General features: G+C 38.1%; 1 protein-coding gene across 1 annotated transcript in view; it reads right to left on the reverse strand.

Annotated features, from left to right (window-relative positions):
* Positions 1 to 794: 794 nt before the first annotated feature.
* The window catches only part of LOC139753109 (uncharacterized), a 42,766-nt gene continuing 15,617 nt past the window's right edge, over positions 795 to 27,943 (reverse strand). The window contains exons 7-8 of the mRNA XM_071669197.1: positions 19,578 to 27,922; positions 795 to 1,774 (exon numbers count right to left, since the gene is read on the reverse strand). Coding sequence (XP_071525298.1) covers positions 1,649 to 1,774; positions 19,578 to 27,922 — 8,471 coding nt within the window. The 3' untranslated portion in view covers positions 795 to 1,648. The remainder of the gene's footprint in view (positions 1,775 to 19,577; positions 27,923 to 27,943) is intronic.

Here is a 27,943-nt window from a genome sequence, read left to right on the forward strand (position 1 = left end):
CAGTATCCTTTAGTCACAGATCATACCATTCCCATCAAATAAAACACTTAAAAAAAATACAAACGGAAATAACCTTCCACCTGTTTTAAACTCAAAGCCACCAGACATACACCCATTACAAACCCCAGTCCACAGACAAACATGAATCACACATTCCCATCTATGCTCTGGACATCATCCACCCCTTTCACACCACAAACTCAGTTTCAACATATCCCACAACCTTTTATGCCCACAATGAATCTACTACAATGAAGACACCAAGCACTTATTACTCAAGTGTCCTGACATACATCATCAATACATTGCATGACCTATGGTCCCAACCAGTGAATGTGGCCAGGTTCTTCAGCACTGTATGAGCTTAAAAAAAGGCAAAAGGGACTCCTGGGGCAGGAAGTAAGTATATATATACATATATTTTTTTCATACTATTCGCCATTTCCCACACTAGTGAGGTAGCGTTAAGAACAGAGGACAGCCTTTGAGGGAAATTCTCACTTGGCCCCCTTCTCTGTTCCTTCTTTTGGAAAATTAAAAACAAGAGAGGAGGATTTCCAGCCCCCTGCTCCCTCCCCTTTTAGTCGTCTTCTATGACATGCAGGGAATACATACATTACTTTTATAGGACTGCTTTTCCCACCTCAGCAAGGTAGCACACAGTCAAACAAATAATGACCTCGTTTCCATGTCCAATCTCTAGCAGTTATGTATAATGTACTGAAGCAAGATTTCCTTATCTGAAGAGACTTCAAACTTTTCCCTTTTTGTGGTTAATACTGGTAAAGAATAAGCTTGATAACACAACCTATATTTATCTGTAAATATTTACAGAGTGATATACATGCATTTAATGCACTAGTATAGTGAATGACATTTATGGCAATCATGGCAATCAGAGGAAGGACAACTAATCAAAATAAACTGAGAGCAGAATCTCAGTTTCTCCATTTTACCATTATCTAACACACACTCTTTCTTTTTATCTCTTTCTTTCTTCATACAATTTATTCTGAATCTGTGTAGTACAATAACCAAAAGCTGCTGTGAGATATTTTCTTAAACATATATGTGAAGATAGATATGGGAAACACAGCAAGTAACAATGGACTTTAACCAGAATGAATGTAAATATAAGAGAACTAAAAGAAATCTAAATTAGTATTCATAATTTTGTAATATAAATGCTAATGCTATGATCAAAAAGTTAATTAAACATTTCAAAGATGGAGTATTCTTTGTCATTAAACTATGAGATAATATTTTCAAAAATCTTAAGTCCTTGATATTCACACAGGAATATCAAAGTGTCATCATCTACCATTAACTTTTTACAGGGTCATAAAACACTGTAATCTTAAAAATCTAGTTAGTGCACAATAACATCTACCCAACATTACCAACTCTTCTTATAAAAAGTTTATTTACTCATACAAGAAAGATGCCATAATTACTGTACATATATAAATTAGAATTTACTTGCGAAGATACCTGCATATGAATCAAATATTCCATCTCCCAAATACAGCCTTAAATGCTTAACTATTTAAACATTTCAAAGCTTAATGCTCTGAAATGCTTAAGTACATACATAACTGTTTACACCATTTTGTGGTACTATCTGACAGCAAACAGCCATTAAAATGATCTAACTTCTAGTAGTGTACATGTCAGAGTCTTCAGGATTACCCTGGCCATAGTCAGTCTCAACTGGTTTCGGGGGAGTAAGCTGCACAATGACGTCCTTTCCCTCTTGCTTCACAGAGGCTCCAGTCTTGAGTTGCAAGAAATAAGAGAAGTTGTAGATATTTATACACAATAATTCAAAAAGCTTCTGTGGGATTAGGGTTATCTTTCATGAAAGGTGTTAAATGATTATACATTGGCCTTTGTTAATTTTGCAAATAAATATTCAAAATCATGGAATTTATCATTAATGTTTCTAATCAGGGTAGTTAACCACAGATCACATTTCTCAACTGGGACTGTGAATGAATAGACTGCTTGAATCAAGTAAGAGAAGCCCAATTAGTTGGTGTAAGTTATAAAAATTAGTTCACAGATCAAATAAGAACATGTGTAAATTACATGAAAATCAATGTAATTACATTCTTAATGCTAAAAAGAAAGAGAACAGTGTACATAGAAGTGTAGTGTACTAAACTTCTGCAGGACCCAACAATGATGATAAAACATGGGAACAAAAAACCCAACAAAGGAGAAAGTAGGGAAATCAACCTCTCTGTAGTGTCAGGAAATCTTAAGATTAATGCAATCAGTAAAAGTACCAGTACAATGAGAAGTCAAGAAGTGACCTAAAACTGACAAGACTAGTAGTTCTGAAGGAAAAGTATTTTATTTCTTTAATTTAGACTACATGTGAGTTAAAGAAACTTGCCTTGTGGTCTTAGAAGGCCATATTGAACAAAGGTACTGACAAACCTTCAGTATAACTTAAAAAAACACCTGCTACCAGATAAGAGATCCCAAGATTAAACCAATTAGAGATATACATTCTGAATGAGCCATGCATACACCATACTTCCAAGGACGACAGCACTCAGGCCATAGAATTGATTAACAGCTCTATGATTCTACATTTTCAAGGTGGGACACCCCTAAAAATAACAGCAGAAAGAAAAATACATCTTTCCTATTAAATTAGCGATGTTAAACCTCCTCTTCCCTGTTACAAATTTACAGAAAGGCTGGTCTGGTTACTGAGGTATTAAAGTACAAAGCAAATATGCCAGGCCTAAGACAGCTATTTCCAGTTGGCTCAACTCTCAGGCTTGTCACAAATTAGCTGGTATAACTTTTAAACATTTATTGGCAATTTTACTCAACAGGGCCTTGTTGGAGGCAAGCAGTTTCCTTAAATCATATATATCATTCAGATACAATGAAAGTCAGGTACATGAGTATCAGTCCATTAAAAAGTTTCTGATACTAATTAAACTCCATCAACATATGGATGGACAACAATGTGATTACAATTTGAAAACTGATACATACTAGAAGAGGATTTGATGCAGAGTAACCTGAGAGAAGTTAGCAGAGATTACCTTCAACAAAGTCATATACAATAAAATGGAGTGAAAAAAAAATGAAATGAGATAAAGAGTACTGGTGACAGGTGAGACATGGTGAAAATAAGTTCTCTCACCTATAAGAATTTCATATAATGAAAAAACTGACTTAACAAACCGGGTGTAAGAACAAATGGAGAGGGAGCAGTAATGTATCAGATGACTTTAAAAAAGAGGGGGTATACAGAGATAGAGACAGAAAGTATAAAGTTGCCAGAACATTAAATTTGTGCTGGTGTAAGAATTGTGAATGCGAACAAATAAGGGGATTACTAACATATATCTGAAGGATTCATTCCATGATGCCCTACTTCAGAAGACAGACAGTCTTAAAACATACAAACTTTAATTTCAAAATCAAACATCAGAACAATAAAATAAAAAAAAAAGAAGGTATGTGTAACCTGCTAATGTTATCAGACTCAGTCTGCATGGGGTTACACTGTGCATGAAGTTACCTTCAGTTAGGCTGCATCATCATTTGCTGATGAAAGGAAGTACAGTCTCAATGAGGAATTTCTCACTCAAGTCTATCATTCACCTGCTACAGGAAACAACACAGCTCAAATCTGCAGAATCCTCTCCAGAAAAAGGTGTCCTAGGTTATATGATAAATATATACTTGCTTGAGATTACACCTTGAGTGAATAGTCACCTTTGGTAAGACCTTATTGTCAGATGACAAAATTTTTGAGATTACAATCTAGTGAAAGAACTTCTCACTTCAAAAGAGTCCATCCCATCCCTGCATCTGACTGTAGCCTTGGAGTTGCAGAAGTCCCTGGATGGGGGGAGGCCCTGGCATCACATGATGACTAAATAATAATAATAATATAATAATAATAATAACAATAACCCATGGTTGTTAATTTGTGGTTAGGTTAATTTGTTTATGGATGGGGTCGTTAGGGAGGTGAATACAAGAGTTTTGGAAAGAGGAGCAAGTATGCAGTCTGTTGTGGATGAGAGAGCTTGGGAAGTGAGTCAGTTGTTGTTCGCTGATGATACAGCGCTGGTGGCTGATTCAGGTGAGAAACTGCAGAAGCTGGTAACTGAGTTTGGTAAAGTGTGTGAAAAAAGAAAGCTGAGAAGAAATGAGAATAAGAGCAAGGTTATTAGGTTAAGTAGGGTTGAGGGACAAGTCAATTGGGAGGTAAGTTTGAATGGAGAAAAACTGGAGGAAGTGAAGTGATTTAGATATCTGGGAGTGGATTTGGCAGTGGATGGAACCATGGAAGCGGAAGTGAATCATAGGGTGGGGGAGGGAGCGAAAGTTCTGGGAGCGTTGAAAAATGTGTGGAAGTCGAGAACGTTATCTTGGAAAGCAAAAATGGGTATGTTTGAAGGAATAGTGGTTCCAACAATGTTATATGGTTGTAAGGCGTGGGATATAGATAGAGTTGTGCGGAGGAGGATGGATGTGCAGGAAATGAGATGTTTGAGAACAATATGTGGTGTGAGGTGGTTTGATTAAGTAATGAAAGGGTAAGAGAGATGTGTGGTAATAAAAAGAGTGTGGTTGAGAGAGCAGAAGAGGGTGTTTTGAAATGGTTTGGTCACATGGAGAGAATGAGAGGAAAGATTGACCAAGAGGATATAGGTGTCAGAGGTGGAGGGAACGAGGAGAAGTGGGAGACCAAATTGGAGGTGGGAAGATGGAGTGAAAAAGATTTTGAGTGATCGGGGCCCGAACATGCAGGAGGGTGAAAGGCATGCAAGGAATAGAGTGAATTGGAATGATGTGGTATACCAGGGTTGACGTGCTGTCAATGGATTGAACAAGGGCATGTGAAGCGTCTGGGGTAAACCATGGAAAGTTCTGTGGGGCCTGGATGTGAAACAGGAGCTGTGGTTTCGGTGCATTATACATGACAGCTAGAGACTGAGTGTGAACGAATGTGGCATTTGTTGTCTTTTCCTAGCACTACTTCGCGCACATGCAGGGGGTTGTCATTTCATGTGTGGTGGGGTGGCAATGGGAATGAATAAGGGCAGACAGTATGAATTATGTACATGTCTATATATGTATATGTCTGTGTGTGTGTATATATATATATATGTATACATTGAGATGTATAGGTATGTATATGTGCGTGTGTGGACATGTATGTATATACATGTGTATGTGGGTAGAATGGGCCATTCTTTTGTCTGTTTCCTTGCGCTACCTCACTAACGCAGGAGACAGCGACAAAGTATAATAAAAAAATAACTAAATAATAATAATATATTATCAATATTATGATCACTACCTTTATATTACTACAGGTTGTACTACTCTAATCCAGTGCTTTGTGGTCCAGCAAGTTTTGAATCTGTTGTCATTAGTTATTAGTTTATGGTTCTGCCACCAGGGCAGTGCTGTTAGCAGCACTAAGGCACCAAAATCTGTTTATAATGCACCCATGCTAATTAACAGCCCTGTCAGTTTCTAATATTCAGTTGTATTTTAGCCCTTCAGGATGTCATACAAGAGACCAAGAGGTGCAAGTGCTAATAAGTGTAAGCAAAATCATTATCTATGCTTGAAAAGATGGAGTTAATGAATAAATTAGATAAAGGAACTTCTGTAGAGACTTCGTGTGAGTATTATGAGATTGGATCATCAACTATGTATGACTTAGGGGTCAATATCTGTTTTCCGGCATTTTCGGTGGTCCAGCAAGGGCCAGGTCCCAAGGTTGCCAGATTAAAGAGGTACAACCTGTACTATCATAATTAACATCATAATCATTATCATAATTAGTATCATCATACAACCCCAGGACTCCTTTTATGGGGTTCTTGCAGCTTAAAGGCTGCATTCCCTAAAAGAGCAAAGAAATAATGGTCTCCTTTGGTGCAATATGGTCCTTAACAAAACTATACTACTTGGCATTCTATGAAAATAATACAGCCTTGTCGAACGTGACTTCTTGCTCATAGAGCAACTAATTGCTGGTGGAGTCTGATAACATCCTGCTATAACCCTGACTAGTCAACCACTCCCCTCCAAAGAACTCCATCCATACTAGGTATCACATATGACTCATGTACTTTTCATTTTCCACATCACATATATCAGCACAAAGGCCATAATCAAACTGACTGCCCCAAGAACACTTACTGATAGTGGGTTGGACAAGAAAAAAGTCCCTAGTATCCTTTGCAAGCAATTCATCCAGTCATCCAACCAGCACAAACCAAACATAAGAGGTGCAAACTACACAAAACAGCATTCACAGTGATCTACAACTGCCTAGTAACCATAAACATTCAACACCTGCACAATGAAAGAAAAAATACTTCCATCAAAATATCAATACAGAATGCTCAGCACTCAATTCAATGCAAAGGCACAAGACTCTTCCTATCTAGAACCGTACCCAACCACAAAACCTTGATAAAAATCTTATCCCTGCCATATAATTCAACAACATAAACTTAAAGACATTCCCTTCCTAACAAACATGATAGGTACTAATGATGAATGACCTGACCTACACAATCATATTCCAATCCATCTTAAAAACTACTCCACTAGCATACACCTACCTTAACTACATTCCACAGGCATTAACCCTCTCTTGTCTGCATTCTGGAAATCATCCATATACCCTGCATTCAAAATACTGACTTAAACAGTTGCTCCATTTATACAAGGGATTGATTCGTCCTTGTATGGAGCACTGCTGTCACATTTGGAGTGGTCCTAGCTCTATATGCTTGTATGACAAAGCTGAGTCGAAAGCTATCTGACTTATAAACTGTCCCAGGCTAACTTCAGACATGACCCCCCCTTGCCCTATGTCACAATGTTGGTCCACTTTCCCTCTTCTATAGGTATTACTTTGGTTTCTGCTCCTGAGAGCTGGCTGCTTGTGCGCCCACACCACTAGCTATACCACGCAATACAAGGCAAGCTGCTGCAGCACATGACTACTGCGTGGCCATCAGCAACTCAAGGGTGGGCCGTTCTGATACCTGTTTCTTTCTCTACAAGTCGAAGCTTTGGTACTCTCTACCTTCTCATGTTTTTCCCAATAACTATGACGTGGCACATTTCAAAAGACAGGTCTTTCACTTCCTCTAAAATTTGTAAATACTTTCCCTCGTCTTTTCTTTTTCCATTTCATAATTCTCTCTATATTTCATTTAAGGCCTGGCCTTTATGTGGATTTCTGTCTATGACTGGAGACTCCAACATAAAAATAACATACGACCCCTAGTGTCCTAGATCCAACTTCCACTATGAAAACACTGAACACCTATTCCTCAATCATCTTTTAAGGCACACACACACACATCATCCCACATCTTAACCCATTGTCCTACCCAGTGGATGTGGTCAGCTTCCTGAGCACAGCAGTAGCCCTACAGAGGGATTCTGGAGCAGGAATTTAAAGATAAAGGTATATAATGCATTTCAATGTATATATGGCTCAAAGTGAGGACTACCAGAATGCCTGTGTAGTACCACTGTATAAAGGCAAGGGGAACAAAAGTGAACATTCAAATTAAAGTGGTACATATCTGTTAAGTATACCTTGTAAGTTGAATGGAAGTGGAGACATGCACAGATCATTAGGATGGGGAAGAACAATGTGGGTTCAGGTAAAGGATGTTTGAAGAAACTGTGTGAGAAATATTTTGAGAAAGAGAAGGATCTGCTTGTGACATTTATGGATCTGGAGAAAGCATATGATATGGATGAAAGAGATCCTTTGCAGAAGGAGTTACTAAAATATGATGTGGAAGGAAAACTAACAGAAGCACTGAGGAATTCATGTAAGATGGTCAAGCATGTGTGCAAGTAGGAAGAAAGAAGGGTGAGTTGTTCCAGGTGAAGGTGGGTCTGTGGCAAGGGTGTGTGATGCCACCATGGCTGTTTAATCTACTTATAGATGGGGATGTGAGGGAGGTAGATGTGAGGGTCCTGGACAAGGTGCAGGTTTGCAGTCTAAAGGTGATGGGGTGATCTGGGAGGTAAGTTAACTGCTGTTTGCTGATGACAAGGCTCTGATGGCAGATTCAAGTGAGAAACTGCAAGAGCTGGTGTCTGAGGCTGGGAATGTGTGAAAGGAAAAAGTTAAACTGTAAACAGAAGTAAGGCTCTACAATTTAGTGGGGAGAGAGACAGACTGATGGGAGTGTAAGTATATGTGGAGGGAACCTTGAAGAAGAATGTTTTAGACACCTGCAGCAAACAAGGCTGAGGATAAAGTAAGCAAGAGGGTGGGTAAGGGGTGACATTCCTAGGTATAATGAAGAATGTGGGGAAAGAGGTGCCTGTGAGGGCAAAGATGGGTATTTCTGATGGTTCAGTAGTCCCAACAGTGCTGATGAAAATGAGACATGGGTTAGAGATAAAAAGTAAATAGAAGGGAAGATGTGTGAGGAGGGATGATCAAGAAAGAAATGATAGGGCAAGAAAAAGGAATGATAATAAAATCAGTATGGCTAAGATGGCTAAAGAGGGTGTGTTGAAAGTTTTGAAACAGAAAGAAAATGAGTGAGGAGGCTGACAAAAAGGGTATACAGGTCAAGGGCACTGAGGACACTGAGAAGAGGAAGACTTAACTGGTGTTGGAAGACTGAAATGAAAGATGTTTAGAGTGCAGGAGGTTGTGAGGTGTGATTGGGTTAGATTCAATGTGATACATGTGGTATACACAGGGTGCACTAGACTGAACCAAGGCATATGAAATGGTCATCGGAAACCACAGCAAGGTAAGTGAGGCATTTTGGTGCATTAAGCAAGACAGATATGTACAAGTGGATATGTACAAATGAGGCAATACTTTGTTTCTGGCATTATATCTAACCTGCATACTTCAATCATCCTGAATGGTCACCTACCATGACTCAACAAAACTAAACCCATACTGGATGTCACACACAACAACCACATGACATTCATTCCCCACACCATAAATATCAACACAAAGGCCTTAAACAACCTTTATGCCCTCAGAAAACTAACTAGTACCAGGTTTGGACATGAAAAAGAATTCCTTAGCATCCTCAACAAATAATTCATCCACTCTACTTTCTCATCTGCCTGGCCAAGTACCATATCATAAGTAACCATAACAGAGCTGCAAACTACATAAAAAAGTCCTCAGAATGATCACCAGCTACCAATCAACCACCTGCACTGAACATCTGTCCAACAAAATAAAAATAATTCTCGTGCAATCTCACCTCAATATGCCTATCACTCAGTTCTTACAATAACACTAGACCTTTTCAATCCAAACCACTCATTAAGCAACCACCAAAACCTAAATAAAGATAAAAACAATTACCTTGCTTCACACTAAAAGAACCTATTATTACGAATTCACCCTCCCAAACTAACACAACGCTGCAAAACATATACACACTGAGGTTACCTGACAATCATTAAATGCTGCCCTCCCAACCCAGGCTTAAAACATCACTCTAATAGTCATAAACCCTTCTGAAGCTATACTCCCCAGATATGTGAATTACCTTTTCTCATCTGCATTCTGGATACCATCTATTTTGCCAGTATTACAAACACCAATTTAAAATATCACAAGAACTCTAGTGCCTCAATTAACACCAAACAAATGCCCTCCCAATCCTGGTCTAAACACCATTCCACCAGACATACACCCACCTGAAACCACACTCCCTATCTTTTTCATCTGCATTCTGGATAACATCCACCCCTTCAGCCTTACAAAACAGTTAAAATATCACAAGACCCCTCATGCTCAAGATTCAACTTCCACAACAAACACCCCTCAGGTATCCTTTGCTCACCCTATAGAGACAAATACACATCACCAAACTTCTTGACCTGGGTCCTGCCCAATGAATGAAGCAAGCTTCTTGAGTGTTGTGGGAGTCCAACAGAGAAGATCCTGGGGCAGAAACGTAAAGATACACACACATTCAACTAAATAAAGAGGTTTCATTATATGAAGTCATTCCTACTATTACTTTTTATCTTCATACTGTATCTAATAATATATCTGTTACATCTGAAGCAGAGAGAATCTACAGCCTCTTCCCCAAACATTTCCAGTAACTTTATATCTTTTGACATAATCTCAAAAGAAATTTTCATCTCAAAGGACTTGCTTCTATACTTAGATAAAGGAATTTTGAATTCTGAAGACTTGCTTCCATACTTAGATAAAGGAATTTTGAATACAAAAGACTTGCCTGCTATACTTAGATACTATGTAGCTGCATGCCTTTGCTAAAGCTTACTAGTCATTACTAAGAGGAGACTAATATTATTTGAAAACTAAGTCAGTGAATCAAAATGGTCATTCTTTCAAAAGGTGACTAGTTCCTGAATATAGCTAATGAGAAATCAGTCTGGTGCAGTTCAACCACGTGCAAACTTTTGTAAATTAAGTTAACTGTTCAGGAGGTTAAGTGTATGGAGAGAAAAATGGGAACCAAGCGCTAGCTGGAAGCGTGATGCTAGAAATGTAATGCTGGCACCATAGTTGACTGGCTATCTTTGATTATAGTTATGTGCAAGTCACTTTAATTCCCCTGTTTGGTTTCTCACTGGCTGAAGTGCAAGCTTGTTTTGTTGTAAACTCTTATTTCCAAATACTATGGGTCAATTACCTATCATGAAAGCCTGAACACAGCAAATGTCTATAGCTTTACATACAGTCCAGTAATCTAACCATAATATTCAAAGCGTCAGCGAAAGGATTGTGCAAGAAGTTTAGTTGTGATACATGAAAGCTGCGATCTTCTATTTGCACTGTAAGAAATGAAACAATGACAAAAGAAATTGTGGAAATGATTCAAACAAAAACAGCAGAGAAAGAAAAGGGGTTTGAAATCACTTAAAGGATATATAAATCAATATAAAGATTTTGGAAAACTTACATCGAATTTGAAAATATGTAGCATTAAAAAAAATGGGGTTGCAGCACTGATAGGCCAAAGTACACCATCAGTGAAAGAAGTATATATGGGGAAATTCTCTGTTCATTAAACAAAACTTCTCCAATGACACTGATTCTTCAAGGTACTACAACAGGCTGATACTATCTTCCATACACTTATGAAATTTTCCAATATCATTCTTTTCTACTAACAAAAATTGAGTTATACGCTATAATCAGTTGTATGATCTGTATGGACAAAGAAATTTTCTATAATGCATAAAATGAACTTTACACCTATGTAACACTGGGAGTGGTTCCATTACAGAGCACAAATCAAAATAAAAAAAATTCTTACATAAATGACTTTCCGGTTTCCACATCAGATTCATTCTAACTGAAGAGATGTGTCTATTCATTTTTGTTTACTTGTTCTTCCTATCAGTTAATGATATTCTACGCTCTTCTAGTTAGTCAGCATACTCAGTAGTCATAAAGAATATATGTGAAACAATTTCCAAGGAATCTACTTATTTTATAATATATTTCAAGATATTTTTTAAAAAATCATTCATCTCCAAAAATGAAAAATGACATGTTTATGTAACAAAGGTGATTTCATTTCATTTCATCATACATTCATTATGTGAGACAAATAATGCACAATGAAAGTTATCCTGATTGCATCTGCCTCATACAACAATGATAGGAATATTCTAAAGGCTTACTTGTATGTCTGACAATAATAAAAGTTATCAATAAGCACCAAATCCTAGCCAATTCCATATTTTGTGGAATTCTACTAGTTTTTTTTTGTTGAGCTTTCAAATACAATCACTTAACACCAACTGACCTTAGGTACACATTTCTTGCACCAAAACCTTGCCCACACCAAAATGACCAAAGGCAATATTCCTTAAATCCATCAATGAAAACATTTGCATGAGCCACTCAGTAAAGCCACCTGCCTCACATCTGTTATTATCTCTGACAGAACAAGCCCATTACCCACAAAATTTCCATTTCTCAAGGTGATTTTCACAATCCTCTAATTTGTGTGTCGTGACCATTCCTCTCCACAAGGAGTTACGAAAGACCATGTAGAATTCTACTTAAAAACCAGTACACCCATCTTATAAATGGTCCTGAACTTATCCATCCTGTGCATCAATATATTTCTGAAATGTTTCAAGAACAGCTATAACAGAATGATATTACGAAGGACTTCACTGGCTGGTAAAAAACAACAACAACAAGACAAATCAATTTTAACATGATGCTTCAGCTGTATTCTAAAGAACTGTCACTCTCTAGTAAACAAATATATATAAGTCTATAATATTACAAAAGTCTGTACACCAGAAGCCTAATAGCTGCATGATTTTACTCAATTCAATACAAAAGCAACACACATTTCTTTGCAGTTCTGTATCTCATTACAACTCATATAAATTCAATCATCAATCAAATGTTCTAGAAACCCAATGGTGTTCCTTGTAAGTGGCACCGAATATTCATTCATACACATTCCAGTCTCTTCCCCAGTTTGTATATCATCCTACATCTAAAATCTTGACTTGTTGAATATTTTTTTTTCAATATTCCTCAGCATCAGAGGTGTAAGAAGTACTAAAATCTGCTACATAAGTTAAGAGAATGTTCTTAAAAAAAATAATGTTCCTAAGACAAAAACATACTTATGTTCAAGGACAAATACCACTGTTTAAATGCATTTCGATTAAAGTAAAAGAGTATCTATCTAGAATGTCCGCAAAAAACACTCCATCCCCCGATATATTTCTAAAGGCGATACACAGCTAAAGCTGATTGATGGTACAAGCATATGATGCTCTCATCATTGCACATCTGGTTGCTGTGACTAGTGTTTCTAATGGTGAGAGCAACAGCAACCTGCTTCAGTGTGCCTTAAGCTTAAGGGAAGGATGTTCTTTCTTTCCTTTTCTGGCTGCCACTTCATTTGGGAATTTTGCTACTAGGCACTGTATTTCTTCAACCAATACTTCAAGATGACTGGTTATTACCTTTCTAAGGAGGAGAAAGACCAAATTCTCACCAGAAGCAAGAAAATGCAGATACAAATGAGATTTCTAGGTATGCTACATGCTCAGAATGCATGTTCAGGAGGCTGCTTCCTGCAACAACTCATTAGTGTCTTGCCTTATTCAGGAGATGAAGACCCAATGGACCCACATCACGAACCTAAAATACTTTAGGAACCTTGCCAATTCCATGACCAAACATCTGCAGACAGTAATCAAGGCCAAAGGAGAGATGACAAAGTACTAAAATGTTAGTGTAACACTGCCTTTGAGTATGTCTGAGGAGGTGGACAAGGTTTTTAGCAGACACTGTAAAGATATTCAAACAGTGTGCATTATTTCAATAATGATGAACATTACTTTGTAGCAATAATAAGCTATGAACTTATCCTAGGTTATGCACAAAAGTCCTTGCTTAGCTTAAGAAGTAACTTTTTCAACGCTTATAACTGAGCCTTGCTCGTTTTGCACAGAATCTTTGCCTACTACAACTGAAGAGTCACTCTCAAGCAGCAAAGAAAGGAAAAAAAAAAAAAAAATGAGAGGTGCATTTTCAGTGGGCATTATGGCAAACAATAAAAAAATCAGACAAGTGACTAGCTAATTCAAATGACTGCTTCAAGTAACAAAAGAAAAATGTAGTGAAGTAAAATAGAAATATCTTCTCATACAATTTCTTTAAAAAAAGTACATAAAAGTATTCTAAAATAAAAATAATTCTTAAAAGTTGAACATAAAAAGTTACTTAAGTATGGCTACTTCATTACTTTATACCTCTGTTTAACATACAATTGAAGTTGCATTTGTTTCTACAACTGAGGTGATAAAGACTAACACCATGTAGCACTTGGAGAGATCTAACTACCATTAGTGGTAAGCAAAATCAGTTACAAATCACTGGCGGATAACATGACACTGACGCAAAAATCGATGAGACATTATAATGTACTGAAGCTATGACAGTATGAATCAAATTATATTATGAGAAAGTTAGATGGAAAAACCATCAAATTAGTTATGTGAGCACTTTTATCAAGGTTAAAGAAGCATATGACAGTGATTTCTTTTATGTTGAAGGCTCCAGTCACAGACAAAAGTTCACATCAAGGCAGGCCCTAATTGCAATACAGAGATAATTACAAAATGGAAAAAGAAAAGACAAGGGAAATTATTTGCGAATTTTTGAGAGAAAAACCTTTCTTTTCAAATGTGCTTGGTCATAGCTATTGAGAAAGACATGAGAGGGTAGAGAGTTCCAGAGCTTTGATGTGCAGGGAAAGAATCAGGTATCAAAATGGACCATCCTTGAGTTGCTGATGGCCACACAATAATCATGTAATGCAGCAGCTTGCTGAGTATTGCATGGTCTAGCAAGTGGCATGGGTACACAAGTCAACCAACATTGCAGTGTAAGGCAAGAGGAGGGGTTAAGAATATGGAATGATGGGTTTAAGGAAAAGTATAATTGGTAATGAAAGAATCTTAGGATGAATAAAGACAAAGCTGGAGATGACTATGGATGAAGTGACTAACTGGTTCTAAGTTAAAATTGTAATTCATCATTCATTTTAACTGAGCAGCAGTAATTCATGGAAAGTATTAGTGCAAGGCTGGATTATGTTCCAGAAATTAGTAGAATTTGTGGAGACCAAAAAATTCACAAGAAAGAAGAGGTAAGACTGTGAAAGTATTGATCTCCTGAGACAGGATTTGAAAAGAATAACCATGAAAATACATAAAAGTATTACACAAAAGAAGAGTAACTGAATACACATACACACACACACACACATATTACTATGTCTATCTACTGTCTTCATATCTAAAAGTGGCTGGAACATTCTGTACATCCCCTAGCATCATTCAACTTACAAAATTCAAAAGAAAAAATGCAATACCACCAAGAAGAACACACATCAAGGAATCTACAGGGTATCTAAGAAGAAATGTGAAGCAAATATACTCAAACAATATAGATTCAGAAAACTGTAAAAGAGTGAAGGTTGGCTTGAAAATGGTTTGTCTCTATACAAATGGCAACAATATATTTAGAGAAACAGGACAGGATAGAGAGAGTACATGAAAATTTCCAGGATATAAAACTAATGAATTTGTTATCTGCATACGGTACTTTTAAGTGAAGCCATGCCTTCAGAAAAATATAATTGGATCTACTATTCAAGAAAGATTTCCTGTATCAAAAAGAAAAAAAAAAAAATCCAGAAAATCTTAACCTATGAGCTACTAACTTTGCACTCAATGCATTCATCTTTGCTATGCAAAGATCTCAACACAAATTTTCTATTGTGTTCAGTGGTTGAAACACTAGTTACTATGTGTAAACAGGCCCCACTGATGAATGGACAAATGGAAAGTCAGATGGCACTGTCTCAATAATAGAATTATAATCCACGTTCAGAATGATCTTCCATTTAAGAACTATATTTGTGCCATAAAGTGAAAAGCTTCTTACAGTAACACTGACCTTAACCCTTACACCTACTGACCCTAAATCCTCTCCAAACAGACAGCTTACCAACTATGTCAAGGTAATGAGGCAAGTAAACATAATGGTCACAGAGCCAGGGTGGGTCTACAATATAATAGCACAAGTGATTTCTTTTTTTTGTAAAGACTATATGACATTGATAAGTTATACAAGTTTGAAATTGGAGGACATTAAATGTGAGAAAGATAGCATATTGAAAAAGGGAAAAAAAGGAGTTATATTGGGAGGATTACCCAGGAAGATGTGTAAGAGTTGAAGAATGTTAAGTGCTTGGACAGGGAAGCCTGGAAACTTCACTGACATGGCCATCCCCTTAGGGGAAAAGGTCCCAGGTGGAACAAGGAACAAGACACATAAGGGTACAACTATAAGTGAAGGACCTGCATGTGCTAAAACTATTCCACACAAATGGAAATAGAGTCAAAGATAATGGAGAGACAAGTCCACAGACCTACTATTTCATCATATCAATTTGTTTGGTATATATAAATTCTAACCTCCGATCTAACACAACTGCAAAATCAAATCAATCTAAAGAATATATTCTTTAATATTCAATGGCATCTGATACAGCTTACAACAAAACGAAGAATATCTGTTTTGCTCATAGTATACTTCCTGACCCAAAATTAAAGTTGTAGCACAATGTAAAACGAATTCAAGGGTATCAAACCATGCAACAAGCACATCTGGTGATAAATAGCTATCATGTTCTACTAATAAAAAGTCATTTTGAAAAAATCCAAAAAACAAGCCACACAACAAAATAAAAAAACTTGGTATATATAAATAAACTGTTCATATAATTCATAAATGAAGTTTTCATGCACAAAATGTAATCACTGTATCATGGAGACTTTTTGAATGAGAAATGCCAATAAAACGAATAACCCAAAAACTTTTTTCTTATGGCCACATACTAAGTAGCCATTAGCAACAGTAACACTTCCTGACGTTAAGTAAAAATGGGAAAAAGATGGAAATAAAAACTTGCAGTGGTGACATTGGACTGAATCCTGTTTCAAAATTTCACTTTTCTAAAAAAGAAAAAAAAAAAAAAACTATAAAGGATGAATAAAAAAATGAAACAGGAATGATCTAAATGTTAACCAATGATTATTTCAATAATGAGAGGCTTTCATTTTCATATAGACCTATACGCTTTTGTTTCTATAACCAATGCCCTCCTATTTACTGCAGTTTCTCTAATATATATAAAAATATGGATGCTTTCTTGACTTATCTTAAACTAAGTACACAGAGGTTTGTGTGCAATTACTAATTGTGTGTTACTGGAAACGAATTTTGAGCTTGTGTTGCCGCATCTCTTAACCTTGTACATAAACCATGTCTTAACTTTAAGTAGACACACACACACACACACATATCTATATATTTTTTTCATATACATTCGCCATTTCCTGTGTTAGCGAGGTAGTGTCAAGAACAGAGATCTGAGCCTTGGAGGGAATATCCTCACTTGACCCCCTTCTCTGTTCCTTCTCTTGGCACAACAGAGCATCATACATACCTGCATGTAATAAACTGTTTGTAATATGAGGAGGAAATTTTATACTCATGGGGATCCATCTTTTGAACTGTCTCTCTTAGACAACCTTTTACATTTCTGTATGTTGTCTGCAGTAACAATACCTTCACAGTCATTTTTTTCCATACAGCTACCACCATAAAAGTACTCCCTCAAATCTTTTTCTAGCAAGTTTCTAGCTTAATTTCATGTTATGTTCTCTGGTTGTCCTATCCCTACATCTTTTGAAGACCTGTTCACTGCCTACATCATCTACCTGGTTTGGGTCAGGTTACCCCTCAATATCCATTTTTTTCATTGTGGGCAAAGTTTAAGGCTTCTAGCGTTTCTCTGTAACTCAGTTTTCATAATTCTGGTACCATCTCCATTGCCCTCCACTTTGTGCTTAGCTCTTTGTGCATTTTCAGGCAAAGTGACCAAATACATAATGTCTTCAAGAATATCATTTCCAGCATATCCAGGCTCTATTTCATATTTTCGTTTTAGGCCCACATCTAGCATCCATATGGCATTGACAAAACTATTGTACCATCAAACATACCCATCTTTGCCCTTAAAGACGGAGATGTATCTTTCTACACATTCTTCACTGTACCAAGGACCTTTACCCCCAACCTACCCTATGATTTACTTCAGCTTTCATGTATACACTCACTATCCAATCCCAGGTATCTAAAATGCTTCACTTCCTCTAAAACTTCTCCATTCAAACCAACTTCAAATAACATGTCTCTCTCTACTGCTAAACCTAATAACCTTGCTTCTATTTACACTTACTTTCAACTTTCTCCTTTCAGACACTCTCCAAAACTCACACTAACATCTGCAATCTCTTTCTCAAATCTGCCACCAGCAGTACATCATTAGCAAACAACTGGCTCAAACCCATGCCCCCTATGCCAACCAGACTGCTCCTCTCTCTTAAGACACTTGCATTCACCCCCCCTACCACCCCAACCATAAACAGATTAAACAACCATGGTGATATCACATACCCCTAATGAAGACCCATCTTAACCTGAAACCACTCACCCTCCTCTCACACATAACTTACTTGATAAAAAACTTCAATCGTTCAAGCCGCTTTCCTCCCACAACATATATTCAATACACCTTCAGCAAAGCATCTCTATCTACCCTATTATACACTTTCACCAGATCCATATATGCAATCTAGATGTCCTTATGTTTCTCTAAGTATTTCTTACATACATTCTTTAAAGCAAACTCTTGATACACACATCGTCTACCACCCCTGAAGCCACATTATTCCTTCCCAATCTAAAACTCTGTGCATGCCAACACTCAACTCAATCACAACTCTCGCCAGACAGTTTCACAGATCCACTCCTCAACAGACTTATACCTCTGATTACACTTTGCTGCACTTCATCTTACACAAGGGTTACATCATCTAATCTCTTCACCAAATCACTTTCCGTGAATCTCTTTCTTCACATATCTCCATGTCCAAAACATTCTACATCTGCCATCATATCACCAAACACATCTAACAACCCTTCAAAATACTCACTACATTTCTTCATCTCATTTCTGCTTGTTAACACTTCCCCATTTGCCCCCTTCGAACATGATCCCATCTGTTCTCTTGTTTTCATAACACTACTAACCTCCTTCCAAAACATTTTCTTATTCTCCCTGAAGTTTGTTGATATTCACTCACCCAACTCTCATTACCTTTCTTTTTCAGCCCCTGTACCTTCCTTTTGCCCTCATGCTACAGTCTCTTGTACATCTCTCAATCACTTGCACTCCTTCCCTACAAATAAGCCCCATACACCTCTCTTTTCTGCTTCATGATCAACTTAATGTCCTCTTTCCACCACTCACTCACTACCTTCGTTCACTGGTACACCTTTGACCATCCGCATGCCAAACGCTACTCCCACACAAGTAAACTGTGCTTTCCTAAATACCTCTCATTCCTCTAGCTTCATCCCTCATTTTTGCTATATTACACTCAAATTCTCCTGGTAACTCTTCTCCCATCCTTCTTTTTTAAGTTATCTCATTTTCACACCCCTCTTCCCACCCATATCATTTCCACTTTTCCGAAAGCCACTACAAACCTTAACCCTCCCCTGCACCATCAGCACATATAAATCCAAAAGTCTCTCCTTTTCACAATAATGGCCCCTGTTCCCATTCCCTTTAGTTGCCTTCTACAACACATGGGGAATATGTGGAAAGTATTCTTTCTCCCTCTATCAACCTTAAAATGAAATACCTTAACTTTTTATTCCCTGTATGTACAATAATTTTCTATGTGCTTCAACATCAATGTAACATTATTTCAGTCTCACAACAAAATACTGAGTTGAAAGACTAACAGAAAGGTCAACTACACTCAAGAGTTAAGTTGGACAAAGGAACAATTCACTGATCACAGTGGAAAACACAAGAGAGCGACCTGAAGCCAAGTATAATCAAGCTACTGCTGCGCTCATTGTAAACAGGCACTGGGACAAATAGCTCAGACTTTACCCTGAACCAGCCTCGCCACGCTGAGGCAGCTGCATCACCGCTCTGCTCGCCACTTTCCTCTTGTGCTCTCACGTCAGCTGGGCTGCTTGGATTTGCATTTACAACAAAGGTATCATCACTGTCTTCCGTGACTGAGCTGTTTTCCGACTGTTTAGTGACTTCAACTGGCACTTCTTCCACCAACTGATTTGAAACCATATCCTTTTCCACTTCTTTAGAGTTTTCTTTATTTGAAAAAAAATTTGTAACCCTGTCAAAAATTGAAGATTTTGGTTCATTCACTATCTCAGGTGAGTCTGCTTTTGATTTTTCAGGGAATTCTTGATTTACTGTTTCCAATGTATCAGTCACTGTTTCTGGTTTTGACTGAATTGAGACTTCATCAGTCACAGCAACTTCCTTTCTCTCATCTCTAGACACAAGTTCAGCTAGTCTATCAAAGAGACCCTTGTCTTTTACTTGTAGTAAAGGTTCCTCTGCATCAATTTTAGCAGAGGCATTCTCAGAAGACACATCTGCAGTCTCACCTGACAAGTTAACGGGTGAAGAACCTAAAGCTGGTGTTTCACTCAAACCAGCTTCGGATGACACACCTGAAACTATCTCTGCTGTAGATTTAATTACATCACTGTTCGTAGGTGCATCTCCAGCTGGAGCAGCTAATGGTCCCTCCTTGTCACTAAAAATTGCTGATATTTTATCAAACAATGATTTTTTATCCTGAGTAACACTAATTTCATGATCAACTTCAACTGAACTCAAATCTCCACTAGCCACATTGGAAACTTCCGGGTTACTACTTAGCTGTTCACTTGTTTCTCCTGGGTCAGTGGGTGACTCTTTTGTCACCAAAAGTGTTTCTCCTACTTCTTTAGTTACAGGCATGTCTGTATCTTCTTTGGAAAAGAAGCCAACCAACTTACCAAACAGACCTTCATTTTCCTTTGTGGCTGTTGGTGTATCAACCTCTGTGAGTTTTAAATCTACAGTTTGTTCCACTAATTCATGCTTACTTAAATCTGAAGATGTACCTGTCAAATCCTGAATACCAGAATCAGCTCCTGACACTCTTTTTTCATCTTCATCTTCAATCTTTTCTTCTTGTTTGGAAAAGAGGTTTGCAACTAAATCAAACAAACCTTCCTTTTCTGTTGAGGGTGATGCAGTATCAGTGGCTGGTTCTAATTCTGCTGTGCCTAAATTTGTTGACTTCCCTTCTACTTCACTCTTTTCAAAGGCAGGTACATCAATGGCTACTGGAATTTCCTTCTTTTCTTCATCCTTGGAGAATAAAACACTAAGTTTACCGAACAAACCTTCATTATCACCAGGTTTTGAAGTGGCATCAGCAGCTGGGTCTCCTAATTCAACTAGAGATTTATCAGCTTCCTTTCCATCAGTTTCCTTCGGTTCATCAGATGGTACAACTTCTGCTGCTTTAATATCCTTATTACCTTCATCTTTAGATAAGAAATTTGCAAGTTTGTCAAACAAGCCTTCTTTCTCTTCTGATGGTGGCAAAGCAGCCACAACTGGTTCTGTTCCTTCAACAGATGATTCTATTGACTTTTCCTTAGGTTTCACCTCCTGAACATCTGTCTCTGGAACTAGTTCCTCTGCCTTTGTATCCAACTTTGGAGGTTCCTCCACTGATAATGCTGCATCTGGTAACACACTGGTACTTTCAGCTAGTTTTCTGTCAATCACTGCTGAAGAATCAGGCACAACTGTACCATCAGATACATGTTTACTCTGACTTCCACTAAAGACTCCAGCAATTTTTCCAAAAAGGGACTTCTCTTCAGCCATAAGAGCAACTTCTTGTTGATCAGAAGGAATTTCTGATTGCACAGCCTGATCTGATACAATTATTTCATCTTTTACAGTTTCATCAGGTGTGGTAATGACAGATTCACTCCCCTCTCCTGCAGTAGTTGATAGCTCCTCAATCCCTTCACTTTCTTCCACAGGAAGTTTCACAGATTCATTAAGAGAAACATCCTTTTCTTTTGAGAATAGGTCAGTCAGCTTATCAAGCAGACCTTCCTTTTCTGCTGGGGATACAGATGTCTCAATATCTGATGGCTTTGCTTCTTTAATAGGCAGTTCAGTTACTTCATTTGGCAAATCTGAAGTAGGTTCTTTCGACTCAATAACAGAATCAGCTAGAGGCACTGCCTCTTCAACTGGGACCTTATTTTCTTCATCTTTAGAAAGCACAATTGCTAACTTATCAATTTCACTTTCTTTCTCTTCAGTAACAATGTTAGTACCTATAACTGTCTCTTCTGGTTTCTCTGGAACAAGCCCCGTTGCTTCTTGTGCATGTGGTTCTTTCAGCTTTTCAGCAGTAGATTCAACTACTGATTCTCCAATACCTACAGCATCCTTCCTATCTTCTTCTTTAAAGAATCCACTAAGTTTTCTAAAGATACCCTCAGTCTTAACAGGAGTTAAGGTGGCATCCACACTTGGCTTATTCAACGCAGGAGGAACCTCATCTGACGATTCTTCTGATTCTTCCAACTCTTCTGTAGCTGGTAGCTGAATATCTAATGATTTCACTTCTCTTGTGATTTGTTCCTTTACTTCTGTATCAATATGACCCTCCTCTGTAGCCATGGAAGAGCCTGTTTCATCAAAAACAGACTCCTTTGCTTCTTGTACAGTGGGCTCCACAGCTGGTAAGTCCTTCTTATCTTCATCTTTAGAGAAAAAGCTTGCTAGTTTATCAAATAAACCTTCCTTCACAACTGGCTCTGTCACAATGTCTTCTGTTGTTGCTGCTGATGCTACAGCAGATACAGTGGCTGGCTTTTCTTCTGGTTCTTTTCCTTGCACACTTGCTTCTGGTGATGACTCAGGCAATACTACAGAAGCAACCTCAACACTTGGTTCTTTCAACTCTTCTGCAGGTAATGAGAGATCTTCTTTTCTATCAAGAACAAGTTCATTTACTTCCTGTAAGGTGGGCTCTCTTGATGGTTCCTTTAGTTCCTCATCAGCTACTTCTTCAACTGGGTCCTCTTCTTTTTTATCTGCAAGACCTTCCTTATCTTCTGCAACTGCAGAGGTGCCTACCACAATTTCTTCTGTTTCAACTGAGGTTGTTTCCTTTGCTTCTTGTGTGGCAGATTCTGCTACTTGTTCCTTCAGTTTTTCAACAGGTTCAGGGACAGGAAAAATCACTGAATCTTCACCAACAGTTGGTAAGTCCTTCTTATCTTCATCTTTTGAGAAAAGATTAGCAAGTTTATCAAATAAACTTTCCTTCACAAGAGGTTTAGGAACAATGTTTTCAGTTGGTGTTACTGTTTCTACAGCAGCTATATCGACAGGCTTTTCTTCTGGTTCCTTATCCTGCACAATTCCATCTGGCACTGGCTCTGGCAATAATATAGAAGCAGTCTTAACATTTGGATCTTTCAAATCATCAATGGGTAATATTAACTCTTCTATAAGAACGGGTTCCTTTGCTACTTGTACAGAGGGCTCTCCTGATGGCTCCGTTAGATCCTTTGATGTAGGTTCTACTACTTCAATTATGTCCGCCCTGTTCTTACCAATAAGGCTTTCCTTCTCCTCTGCATCTGCAGAAGTTCCTGTCATTAGCTCTTCTGTTTTAACAATAACTGTTTTCTTTTCTTCCTCTGTAGAAGACTCTGTTAATGGTTCTCTCAGATTCTCAGTAGATTCAGTAACTGATTCAACCAATGAATGTACATTAACAGTTGGTATGTCCTTCTTTTCTTCATCTTTAGAAAAGAGACTTGTAAGTTTATCAAATAAACCTTCCTTTAAAACTGGTTCTGGTACACTGTCTTCAGCTGCTGCTACTGCTTTTATAGAAGATACATCTGCAAACCTCTCTTCTGGTTCCTTTTCCTGTACACTTCCTTCTGGTACTGGCTCTGGTAATATTACAGATGGTGTCTCAACACTTGGCTCTTTCAGTTTTTCAGTGGGTAATTCTATTCTATCATGAACAGGTTCCTTTGCTTCTTGTATAGTGGGCTCTCTTAATGGGTCCTTAGAAGCAGATAATTCTACTTCAACTAAGTTCTCATCTTTCTTAGTAATAATGCTTTCTTTCTCTTCAGCATCTTTAGAAGTTCCTGTCACTGGTTCTTCTGTTTTAACCAATTCAAGCACTGAATCTACACTAGCAGCTGGTACTTCCTTCTTTTCTTCATCTTTAGAAAAAAGACTTGTAAGTATGTCAAATAAACCTTCCTTTACAACTGATTTTGGTGCACTGTCTCCTGCTGGTGCTACTGATTCTAAAGCAGGTATATCTGCAGACTTCTCTTCTGGTTCCTTTTCCTGTGCACTTGCTTCTAGTACTGGCTCTGGCAATACTACAGAAGCAGTCTCAACACTAAATTCTTTCAATTCATCTTTTGGTAATACTAGCTCTTTTATTCTTTCGACAAGAGGTGTTTCTGCTTCTTGTATGGTGGGCTCTCCTGATGGTTCCTTTACTTCCTCAAGAGATAATGCTCCTTCAGCTGAAACCTCTTTTTTACCAATAAGACCTTCCTTCTCTTCTGTATCAGTGGAAGTGCTTGTCACTATGTCCTCCATTTTACTCGGAACAAGTTCCTTTGCTTCTTGTGTCGCAGGCTCTACTGATAGTTCCTTCACTTCCATAGAAGTTGGTTCAGAAACTGGTTCAGCGATTGAATCTATGCCAACAGCTTGTGCATCCTTCTTTTCTTCATCTTTGGAGAAAAGTTGTGTGAGTTTATTAAATAAACCTTCTTTTACAACTGGTGCAACTTCAGTTTTTTTCTCCTGTGTATTTGATTCTAATTCTGTTCCAGGCTCTACTGATAGTTCCTTCACTTCCATAGAAGTTGGTTCAGAAACTGGTTCAGCGACTGAATTTATGCCAGCAGCTTGTGCATCCTTCCTTTCTTCATCTTTGGAGAAAAGTTGTGCGAGTTTATCAAATAAACCTTCTTTTATAACTGGTGCAACTTCAGTTTTTTTCTCCTGTGTGTTTGATTCTAATTCTGTTTCTTGCAATATTTCAGAAGCAATCTTAACACTTGGTTCCTTGAAATCTTCTGCAAGTGACACCAACTCTTTTGATCCATCAACATCAGATTCCTTTGTTTCCTGTGTTGTGGGCTCTACTGATGGTTCCTTCAGTTCCTCTGCAGTGAGCACAGCTCCTTCAGCTGGAGCCTCCTCTCTTTTACCACCAAGACCCTCATTCTCTTTCATATCTGTGTAAGTGGTTTTAAGTACATCATCCGTTTTAACAAATTCAGATTCTTTCGTTTCTTGGGCAGTGGGCTCTACTGATGGTTCCACAAATTCCTCAGGAATAGGTTTGGAAGCTAGCTCAGACTTCTTTTCTTCACTTTTAGAGAAAAGATGAGAAAGTTTATCAAACAGACCTTCTTTCACATCTGGTTTTGGCAAATCTTTTTCCTGTGTGCTTGATTCTGATGCCAGTTCTGATAATACTTCAACAGCAGTCTCAACTCTTGGCTCTTTGATCTCTTTTGTAGGTAATATTTCTTCTTCTACTCTATCAAAGACAGGTTCCTTTGTTTCTTGAGTGGTGGGCTCTACAGGTGGTTCCTTCAATTGCTCTACAATAGGTACTGCTATTTCATCTGGAATATCCTTTATCTTATCAGTAAGATCTTCCTTCTCTTTAGCATCTTCAGAAGTGATTGTAACTACCTCCTCTGTTTTATCAGTAAGAGGCTCTTCTGATGGTACCTTCCGTTCCTCATGAGTAGGTTTTGAAACTTTTTCAACCACTGAATCTATACCAACAGCTGGTTCATCCTTTTCTTGACTTTTAGAGAGCAGACGTGCAAGTCTATCAATTACACCTTCCTTTACAACTGGGACTGGCACACTGTCTTCAGCTGGTTCTAAAACAGGAACCTCCACTAATTTTTCTTCTGGTTTCTCTTCTTGCATGCTTACATCTGAAACTGGCTCTGTTAACACTTTAGGAGTTGTCTCAATGCCTGATTCCTGCAACTGTGCAGCAGACAATTCTGAGGGTGTATCTTTCTCTGCATCTGATGATGACTCACTTCCTCCAATTAATTCAACAACACCATCAACTATCTCTTTCCTCTTTTCCTCACTATGTACAAGTTCAGCAGCTTGGGTTTCAAGGGCTATGGCCTCTGTTTTAATTGCATCTGCAACATCCTCTACTGTTTCAGCAACAAAAGTAACGGCCTCAACCACAGTCTTAACTCCCTCAGACACCTCAGATGATACAGCTTCAGACACTCCTGGAGTTTTATGAGTTTCTTCCTTTACTTCCTGAATGGCATCTAGGACTGTTACAACCTTATCACCTACTTCCTCAACCACATCTGTTATTTTGATAACATCATTTACACCTTCTACTATATCTCCTATTGCTTCCTGAACAACTTCAGCAGCTATCTTAACTGCACTCTCTGCTAAATCCTCTACGGCATCCTTTACAACTTCCTCAAGAACAGGATCAGTTGCTTTACTAACTGTATCTGTTATTTCTTCATCCTTACCTACTTTAGCTAAATCTGTCAGAGGAATTTCTTGTGTTTCAGCATCTTGGATCTTAAGTTCAGAAGAGTCTACAACCTTCTCTACAATTTTTTCTGCTGACACAGCTTCAGGAGTCACATCACTTGTAGTAGATGATTCCTTTGTCTTTTCTTCAACGGATTCTTCCACCAGTTCAACAACTTTAACAGTACTCTTTTCTTTGGAGAAAAAGTTCCTAAGTTTATCAAAAAGACCTTGTTTCTCAACTGGAAATGATGCTTTGACAGATGAATCTCTCTGTTCTACAAGAGAGTCCTCAGAGGACGTGTCTTTTGCTTCATTCTCCACAAAATCTAGCTTTGAAGCTACTTCTGGAATGGATTCCTCTTCAGACTGTTGAGAAGTCTCTGTGTCAGTTTCTGGCTTCATGACCATTTTTTCATTAGTATCTGAAGGTTTTAATTGTACTTTTGATTCATCCAAGGTACTCTCAAAACCTGGCTCCCCTAATTCAACTACAGCAAAGTCCTTCATTTCATCAGATGAGGATGACTTACTGCCTGTAATGACCTCAGTAGCTTCATCATGTTCTTCTTTCTTCTCTTCCTTAGTCTGTAATACTTCAGTAGCCTGGGCTTCAATTCCTTCTGCTTCTTTTCTTACTTCTTCAGCATCTTCAGTATCTGAAGGTTTTAATTGTACTTTTGATTCATCCAAGGTACTCTCAACACCTGGCTCCCCTAATTCAACTACAGCAAAGTCCTTCATTTCATCAGATGAGGGTGACTTACTGCCTGTAATGACCTCAGCAGCTTCATCATGTTCTTTCTTCTCTTCCTTAGTCTGTAATACTTCAGTAGCCTGGGCTTCAATTCCTTCTGCTTCTTTTCTTACTTCTTCAGCAACTTTCTCAACTTTTTCAGCTACAACAGTGACAGTTTCAACCACATTTTCTGCTTCTTCAGTTACCTGCTTTACCAGCTCTGCTTTTTCCACAACTGACTCAGGCACATCTGGAGTACTATGAACAGCTTCAGTAGCAGCCTCAGCTATATTCTCAGCAATGCCAAGTGCAGACTCACCCTTGCTACCAAGCTCTTCTACCACTTCTGCTGCCTCTGCCACTTTCATAGCATCTTTTTCAACCTCCTTTGCTACTGTTATTACAACTTCTGCAACCTTTTCTTCAACAATACCTGCAACCTTTTCTTCAACAATACCTGCAACCTTTACCTCTGCAATGTGTGAGACCTCCTCTACATCTCCAGTCTTCGCAGAAACTTCAACCTTCTCTTCCACAACATCTGTAACATCTACAACCTTCTCTGCTGAATCCTGCACAACTTCAACTGTAATTTCTGGAATTCCTTCAATTCGAGCTGGCTCTGCTACCTCTGGAAGAGACACTTCTTTTATTAAGTTCACACCTTCAGCATCAGCCTTAAAAACTTTCTGCTCTGCTGCAGCTCCAGCAGAATCTTTGCTAATTTCACCAACACTTCCAAATCCTTCTGGAATTACTGGGTCAGCAGGTGCGACTATATCAGCAGGGGAACTGGAAGTTGTACTGGCTGTGTCAGTTAGTCTAAAGCCCCATTGTGTTACATCTCTTGCTTGCTGTGCTAGAGAGTCAATAGGGGCAGGGGACGTCTCAGGATGGAGGATTTGGGGTATCACACTCCTTACCTCAGCACCTTCAGGTTCAGTGGTTGGTGAAGGTGTCTCTGGAGCCAGTGAGACATCCACTTTTGGTAATGGTGCAGCATTTTCATCAACAACTGAAGATTCTTCTTTTATGGACTCTACAGGAGTTGCAACTTTTGACTGAGGTTTTACTAAAATAAAAACATTAATTA

Source organism: Panulirus ornatus, chromosome 14 (genome assembly GCF_036320965.1).
Source record: "Panulirus ornatus isolate Po-2019 chromosome 14, ASM3632096v1, whole genome shotgun sequence".
NCBI classification, from domain to species: domain Eukaryota; kingdom Metazoa; phylum Arthropoda; class Malacostraca; order Decapoda; family Palinuridae; genus Panulirus; species Panulirus ornatus.